The 8,154-nt window shown below is 41.9% G+C and overlaps 1 protein-coding gene across 1 annotated transcript; it reads left to right on the top strand.

Annotated features, from left to right (window-relative positions):
• The first annotated feature begins 6,096 nt into the window (after window positions 1-6,096).
• Window positions 6,097-7,780, top strand: LOC128740399 (cytosol aminopeptidase-like). Its single transcript, XM_053835939.1, has 2 exons — window positions 6,097-6,300; window positions 6,356-7,780. Exons 1-2 carry the CDS (start codon window positions 6,097-6,099, stop codon window positions 7,778-7,780), a joined length of 1,629 nt encoding a protein of 542 aa, XP_053691914.1.
• Window positions 7,781-8,154: the final 374 nt, after the last annotated feature.

Below are 8,154 nucleotides of genomic sequence, written 5' to 3'. Positions count from 1 at the left end.
TAAACATATCATCGACTGTGGACATATCAGTTACTTTGCCGCAGTTATGAGCCATGCTGCGCGCCATCCGGATCCGGGGGGACCCTATGAATCCGGAACCGGTTCCCGTAACGGGACATTTCAGTATCAGTAAAGCATGTCGTGTTGTATATCCAAAAACATCAGAATTCGATAAAATAGCGATTGGCGAACATCTCATGTCTTTCAGAGGCCATATGGCCGATTCCAGGTCCCGGACAAGTTCCTCCGAAATCCGTTCCGTGCTTGAATCAGAAAAGAAACCCTCCCCGGACCCGGAACCGGTCATACGGCCTCTGAGAGACATGAGATGATCACCAATCGCTATTTTGTCGAATGCTGATGTTTTTTGATATGCGACACGACATGCTTTACTGATGCTGAAATGTCCCGTTACGGGAACCGGTTCCGGATTCATAGGGTCCCCCCGGATCCGGATGGCGCGCAGCATGGCTCATAACTGCGGCAAAGTAACTGATATGTCCACAGTCGATGATATGTTTACAAAAATCAACAGATTTCAAACAAATTTTAGATATTTGGCAACTTTATCTAAAAAAGCCATATCTCGGTCCCCCAAGGAACTCCGGAATAACTCCGGGACCATATGACATATGGCCATTATCTATAGATATTATGAAAATAGAAAATATTTTCGGCAAAATTCCCAAATTTGGTGAAAAAATATTAAAAGATAAAAAAGTTATGGCCATTTTAGTGAATTTTGCGGTGCTAAAAATGATGTAGACCTTAGAGGGGCTAATCCAACCTTCTCTGCTTCACGTTTCAGCTTGGTTTACTGCTCAGCAATCACCGAGAATGTTCTTACGATAATGACCATGTCGTTATCAAAAATTGACAAATTGACTGTATTCAGCGTTGCCAGATCAGCGGTTTTCCCGCTAGATTTAGCGGGATTTCAAGTCGGACAGCGGGACTTAATAACCAAACAGCGGCTAGCGGGAATCTAGCGGTTTTCTTAAATAACTCAGCGGGATTTTAGCGGGATCTCGATTTAGCGATATTTGATAGGCAAAAAGAGTGCTGAAAGAGAGGTTGACAGCAAAACACTTCGTTTAGTGACATTCTAATGTCTGCTCATGCATTGGCAGATGGTTCAGTATATTCTGTAGATTATAAAATTCCGTGGTTTTTACCTAGAATGGGATAGTTCTGACAAATACTCATTAGAACTTACTGAAAAAGAAGACCACCAAACAAATCCGTTTTGCACTAATTCGTTGCCAATGGATGGCAAAATCCAACTGATTCATGAATTGGAAACAAAACAACACTTATGTATCTATATACATCATAGGGCCCTATTCTGTAAGTCACGTCGAGCAACTCGGCTCGACTCAGTCACTGTCGTGTGTCGAGTGCAAGAAGAACGGGTAACATAGCGGCTCAATGCACGATCAAAACAAAGCTAACTCTGGCGTCATTTGCTAACCGTTTAGTCACTAGCTTTTTGGCGATGGACTTAGTCGTGTTACTCGACAAAATTGGGTCGCGTGTGACTTACATAATAGCAAAAGTCGACTATTCGAGCAAAGTGACACTCGACGTGACTTACAGAATAGGGCCCATAATTTGGTTTGTATGATAACAAAACCAAAACAAATCGGTGCTAAAACAAAATAAAGGCGAGAACAAAGAGCCGATGCGCTTTACAGATATTTTTGATTTTTGGGTGCTTCTAAAGATTGAAACATATCTTCTTTTGTCACCAAAAACCATAACCATTTGCCAGCGTTGCTGAAATTTTGCATGATTTTTATCATAGCTAGACACAGAAAAAGAATTTGTGCTAAAAGCTTCTTTCGAAATTTTCGCCTGTGTTCTTAGATTCCTTAATCTTATAATTCTTGCGAAATTTCGCAGTAAACTGTCATTATATAAGGGATAACAGAATATTTCGTTTTCTGTTTGCTGAATCCCAAAACTTCGTCAACATGAATGCAGTAAATTTGCACAATGTTAAAATCCGCACGTATTACATTTTCTGGCGCTATGTTGCACAGGGGGCCGGAAATATCAACGCTTTGTAAAAGTTCCTTGCGTGTTTTAAACGGGCATGTTAACGCACTTGATATCCTCACACAGCACTGTACATCCCTTATCGTGATCTCTATCTGTCTTCAGCTTCTCGAGAAAACCGTTTTTGTTCATCATTTTTCATAGCTCTTCACGGTCCATAGTAACTTAGGTGACCTTAAAATCTATGGATAGGATATGGGACTTAGACGGTTTTGGAAGTTCTGGCGAAAAATAATGTAATGAAACACTTTAAATGTGGCGTTCAGAATAGTAATCGCTAGATCCAACTTGTCGCCCTTGTCGCCTTGTCGGTAATATTGGACATATTACCTCCCTGCATTCCTCCGGTAGCTGTTCTGTTTTCCAGATCCTGTCTATCAGCCGGTGTAGACACCGGTGGTGGACATGACTGATACAGTCTTCCCCCTGCTTTCTTGATAGTTCGTCATCACGCCATTTAGGTGCTCATTGTCATGCTGCTTCTACCTTTCGATCAACGTTCATCCAACAAGATCCCTCCGTCTTTATCCCGACATGTTGCAACTCGCGACACAAAGTGTTTGCGGGATGTGTTCAGTTTCGCTTACAATTTTTTTCCAAGCGGTCACCAGCCCAGCTAGTTTCGAAGTACGATATGCTGGTCTAACAAGCCAGTCGCCGTATGTTTGAATCTCGACCAAGCGGTGCTGCAAGATAGAGTCAGTAGGATTATGGCACTAGCCCCGTAACTATCCTGTACTCTGATAGCCGGCTGTGAAGTTTCTCGATAAAGAAGGGTCAAGTCTAAGAAAGACGCTTAAGCACAAGGCTTTGCTTTCTCCCAGGCGGTGCCTCTTATTCCGGAAAAACTGGGTTTACTTTTATTGTTTCTGTCTATATCGTTCCACGTTTTTACGTGTCCCCTGCTGCAGCATCGACCACGCGATTATTCTCGTCTAACATCGTCTGGTATTTCTCGTCGAACTGGTCGTAACGTCAACTCCTTTCAGTGAATTCAATGTTGGTGCTTTCCGGTGAGCAGTTGATGGCTGCTTTAACGCTATCCTAACAGTTCTCGAGAGAGGCTTCGTTTAGCTTTCCCTCACTTGGCACTGCTGCCTCAAGGTTTTCCATGTACTTAGTAGTAACGGTGGGCGTCGAAAACGAATGTTGGTCTGGCGCACTTTAACTATCAAAAAGTTGCGGTCAGCAGGGATGGTTCGATCACTTTGACTCCATGTTGATTCATTGAACAGTACCGTTCCAGTCGAGTAAAATTTGTCAAAGTTTCATATAGAACATTTCAAGAACTAGTTATTATCTACAATTTTTCTGAATAAAGTTTTGCTGTATCTTTTGTAGTTATGGTGCTAAAATGCTAGTAGCTCGTTGGTAGCTAAGTGAAGAACCATCCCTGGTGGTCACAATCGATGTTTGTGCCATGATATTCGAACCCAGTGTCGGTGATATTCGAGAAGTGTCTTCCGTCAGCTAAAACGAGGTCGTTTTGCGATTCGGTCTGTTATGGTGATCTCTAGATGTACCGAAATGGGAGGGTATGCCGGAAGTAGGGGCTTCGTTTGGCCGCAATTTTGAAGGCGGCGAAGTCTGTGAGTCGATGACCGCTTTCATTCGTAAGCGAATGTGGGCTTAGCTTCCCAATAATAGGTCTGAATTCCTCTTCCAAGCCAACCCGATCGTTGAGCTCTCCGATGACGATTTTGGACAGTTGTCTTATTCATGCTCAAGCTGCATGTAAGAAACGTCTTTATTGTCCTCGTTACTTCCTAGATTGGGGCTATGCAAGGTTGAAATGCTGACGGCTATACAAGGCTAACGCGTAAGAAATGGACTTCTATCAGCAGAGAGCCGGGGTGGCTCTTACCTTATTGTTCGCCACTGTACTTGTCCTACTCGTCCTACGGTCATTAATTCGTTGAGCGTCTCGACACACGCAAGTCGGCTTCAATCTGGACAAGCCATCCAGCATTTTGTATCTCTTTGTACCTGGTGCCGGAGGGGTACTTGAAGAGAACGGATTTCACAGCATAGCCGTCCGGCATCCTTGCGACGTGGCCGGCATAACGTAGTCTCCCAGGTGTACGATGGGAATCTCTCTAAGTAGTGCCTACAACTCGTTGTTTGTACTCCACCATATAGATAATATGTAACATCATCTTTCGTTTAAATACAGCATGCGCACGTATGTCTTCCGTAAGTAACGTTCCTGTCTCAAGTCCGTAGAGGTCCACCGGTCTGATTAGCGTTTTACACATCGTTAGCTTTGTGCGGCGGCGTATGCTCCTCGATCGAAGCGTCTTGCGAAAGGAAACGGAGGCTCGAATTCCAGCTTGAATGCTTCGTTGAATCTCTTTACTCGTGTTATTGTTGGCAGTGACCAGAGATCCCAAATATACAAACTCATCAACCACTCAGCTTTTCCATTTTTGTTGTCCGAGTCGGTCGCGATATCTTAATTTTCGAGACTCTCGTCTAAGGTATAGCGATACAGTATTTAATATTCAGTCGCTCGCTCCGGAACGGACGATGTTTGAGCCGCCACCGTCCAGGGAACAGTTCCCGGTATGATAATCGAGCGTCATTATTTTGCTAACATCTGCAAGGAGGCGTTAGTTGGGGGTTTGAGAGGGCCAAAGCAATAATATTAGACACTGCTTCCTGGTGTGGTAACTCTCCCATTTCATACCCCATTGTTGTTACACATCAGAGGTGGAAGATGAATGCATTTTGAAGTTAAAATCTCTCCATTCTATCTGAAAATTTTAGAATGCATGCAAATAAAGCAACCTAAGAAGGATACATAAATACCTATAACTGACTAGTTATTGTATAGAATCAACATAAAAAATTTGATCCAATTTTAAAATAGACAACACGGAGGAAAAATCGTGTTTTCTATAATATGTATGGTTAATTTGCGTACAAATAGAAATTTAATTTTATTTCTAACTAAAATATACGATTGAAATACCAAATTTATTGTAATATCAATGTTAAATTCTAGTTGAAATTACTCTACTTTTGATTCAGAACTGATATGTTTTGATTTAAATATATTAGTTTTAAAATATATTAGTTTTTTTTATTTTAGACTTAAAACAGTAATCATATTATGAAATATGCTGTATAGTTCTACTTCTACGTGAATGCGTATAAAACTACGATTCGAATAGTATCGTGGAGTATTCCATTAGACAATTTACATCTGTCCTATGTGGTGCCATACATGAGAACCGGAAATCAACAGCTAGATTGAGGATCGCTTTGAATAAATGCGTAAGATTTTTTTTTGGTGTCTGATACAACGGCTGTGCGCTATCAACTATGTGATAAATAAAAATCAGCAGCAACAGTAAATGTGACCTCTAAACGGCAAGCACTAGGTTTCAATTCTATGTATAATTTCCACACGTGTCTATAAGCAAAATTGTGATACGTTCGTATCATATGCAATAGATGTCGATTTTGTTGAATAACGCATTATAGTTTGCAAAATAAATGATAATCTATTCTCCAGATAGAAAAGTATGTCGCAACTGGATATCTGGGTTTACGCAATTTCGAAACAAAACGTTTGAGATTTTATTTTTTGTGTAGCTTTTATGGAGTCTGGTTTTAAAGATTTCTGATTTTTTAAATACTTTGTAAATGTGACGGTATATTGATGTATTCTGTATTAAACTGATTAGGCCATTGGCTTTTGCAAATATTTTCCATAGCCCAAAAAACTTACATCAAAAAACTTACATAAAGTAAAGATTTCAATTTATTTTGAAGCAGGTAGATATACAATTGGCTGAGAACATAGGCATACCACTGCACTGTGAAACTATGGTTGTTTATTCATTTAATGATGAATTACAGCAAGCCATGTTATATCGAAAAACTTTTCACTGGAAGAAAATGAAATCATTTTTTAGCGAGCCTTGGTTGTAATCGCATCAAACTTTTAGCGTCTCCAACAAAAGTGGAGCTCAAAATTTGCAGCGAAATACATTATTCTTTTGGACAACATTTGGAAGCAGTAGAAGAAAAATTATGTCACCTTGGCGAAGCTTAGTGAAACCGATCGTCCCAAGAACCATTGGTGCAATTTTTAGACGAAATTTTTCGCAAGCCATTAAGGGAACGGAAAAATGTGCCAGCCCACCTTCAAAGGGTCTGGTACTCGGTATCTACGTAGACGAGGATGATGTCTTCGATTCGGGAACGCTAACACCAGCTGCGGCTAGATATAATGAGGTAATTAACCTGTAAAAATCATCCAATAAAATATTAACGCAATTCTTTGATAAAGGCCCTAACAAACGGTCGCCTGCTCGAGCTGATCCATCTAGCCGGACCGATACCGAAACGCGGAGAGGTACGAATTTTCTATGATCTTGAACCGACGTTTAAAGCGGTTGCTGTTTGCGGACTTGGTAGCGATTGCCTTGGTTACGAGTCGTCGGAAAAGCTAGATGAGTCCAAGGAAGCGATTCGAGTTGCAACAGCTAGCGGATGCCGCGAGTTGCAGCGCTTGGAGACCAACTTCATCTACGTGGAAGACATGGGACACGCAGAATCGGCAGCAGAGGGAGCACACATGGGTATCTGGATAAATCAAGAGTTAAAGAAAATCGAGAAGCGAATGTTTGTTCCACACTGTCAGCTGCATATCGACCGTGCGCTTCCATGTGATTCCGATGGTTGGCGAATCGGTGCAATCAAGGCGGAAGCACAGAATTTAGCAAGGCAGCTGCAGGAAATGCCCCCGAACTTAATGACCCCGACAACGTTTGCGCAAAACGTGGTGCAGATCTTGGCCAACTCTGGAGTGAATGTGGAAGTAAAGGTACGCAGTTGGGCCGAAGCTCAAGGTATGAGTTCATTTTTGGCTGTCGCCAAAGGGTCTTGTGAACCACCGATATTTTTGGAACTAAGCTATTATGGCGCCGGTAGCAAGGAACGACCAATAGTGTTAGTCGGTCAAGGAAATACATTCGACAGTGGTGGTCTATGCATTAAGACCTGTAAAGGACAGCAAATGATGCGAGGTGATATGTCGGGAGCGGCGTGTGTAGTTGCTGCCTGTCGAGCGATAGCATCTATGAAGTTACCGGTAAATATCCGTGGCTTGATTCCACTTTGCGAGCATATGATTGGTTGTAACGCAATAAAGCCCGGAGATGTGATATCCGTGAAGAATGGTAAAAACATTGAGGTTGTAGACGTAGATCGTGAAGGCCCTCTGGTTTTGATTGATGCGCTACTCTACGCTGAAACGTTCGGACCTAAATATATCATAGATGTCTCAACAACTTCCGAGTCTGTACTTGACTCTTTCGGTAAAGTTTGCAGTGCTGTATTCACCAATTCGGAAGCGCTTTGGCAACGCATCAAGAGCGCTGGCGTCCACACAGGCGATCGTGTGTGGCGCCTTCCGTTGTGGGATTATTTTACTGAACAAATTCGCTCGGTGGAACACGTGGATGTACAGAATGTCGGACGATGCGTGGGTGGCGAACCCTGCTGTCAGGCAGCATTTTTACGCGAGTTTTTACCATGCGGCCAGTGGATGCACGTTGATGCCAACAACGTAATGACAACGTTGGGAGTTGACTATCCCTATCTTCGGCACGGGATGGCCGGAAGGCCAACTAGAACATTGATCGAGTTTATCGCCCAGAGCATTTGCAAGGAATCGGATATTTGTGTGCAACGAACGCAGGAAAAGCCCTAAATTTAAATATTCGTTATTTATTTACAATCAATATTTTGAATAATACAAAATAGCACACTAACGAAAATGCATTGTCTTTTGTTGTTTTCAAAGTTGTCCGGTGAGAAATCAAGTTTCCTTTATATATACCTACGTGAGGTTGATTAGAATACATTCAGAAAACAAATAAAAATTCGTGTCTTGAGTTTTCTGGAACAGTACTAATTGAAAATTCAGGAAGCATTGATAAGTTACCGCTGGGCCGTAAACATAAAACAAACCTGAATAACACGTGATATGAGATCGCCCATTCATGAACACGTGGCCTACAAATGCTGACTAATGTTGTTTTTATGCTATTGGGAAAATAGAGCATGTTTTGATGCTCATGATAC

The sequence above is a fragment of the Sabethes cyaneus genome, chromosome 3 (genome assembly GCF_943734655.1).
Source record: "Sabethes cyaneus chromosome 3, idSabCyanKW18_F2, whole genome shotgun sequence".
Lineage (NCBI taxonomy): Eukaryota > Metazoa > Arthropoda > Insecta > Diptera > Culicidae > Sabethes > Sabethes cyaneus.
Note: the sequence above shows the minus strand (reverse complement) of the source record. Positions and strands in the feature narration are given on the sequence as shown.

What these genes read in the sequence shown, in the direction of transcription:
- LOC128740399 (XM_053835939.1), top strand. Translation starts at nt 6,097, where the DNA reads ATGTCACCTTGGCGAAGCTTAGTGAAACCGATCGTCCCAAGAACCATT. An exon ending in CTGCGGCTAGATATAATGAG is followed by an intron (nt 6,301 to 6,355) that starts GTAATTAACCTG and finishes TCTTTGATAAAG; the next exon opens with GCCCTAACAAACGGTCGCCT.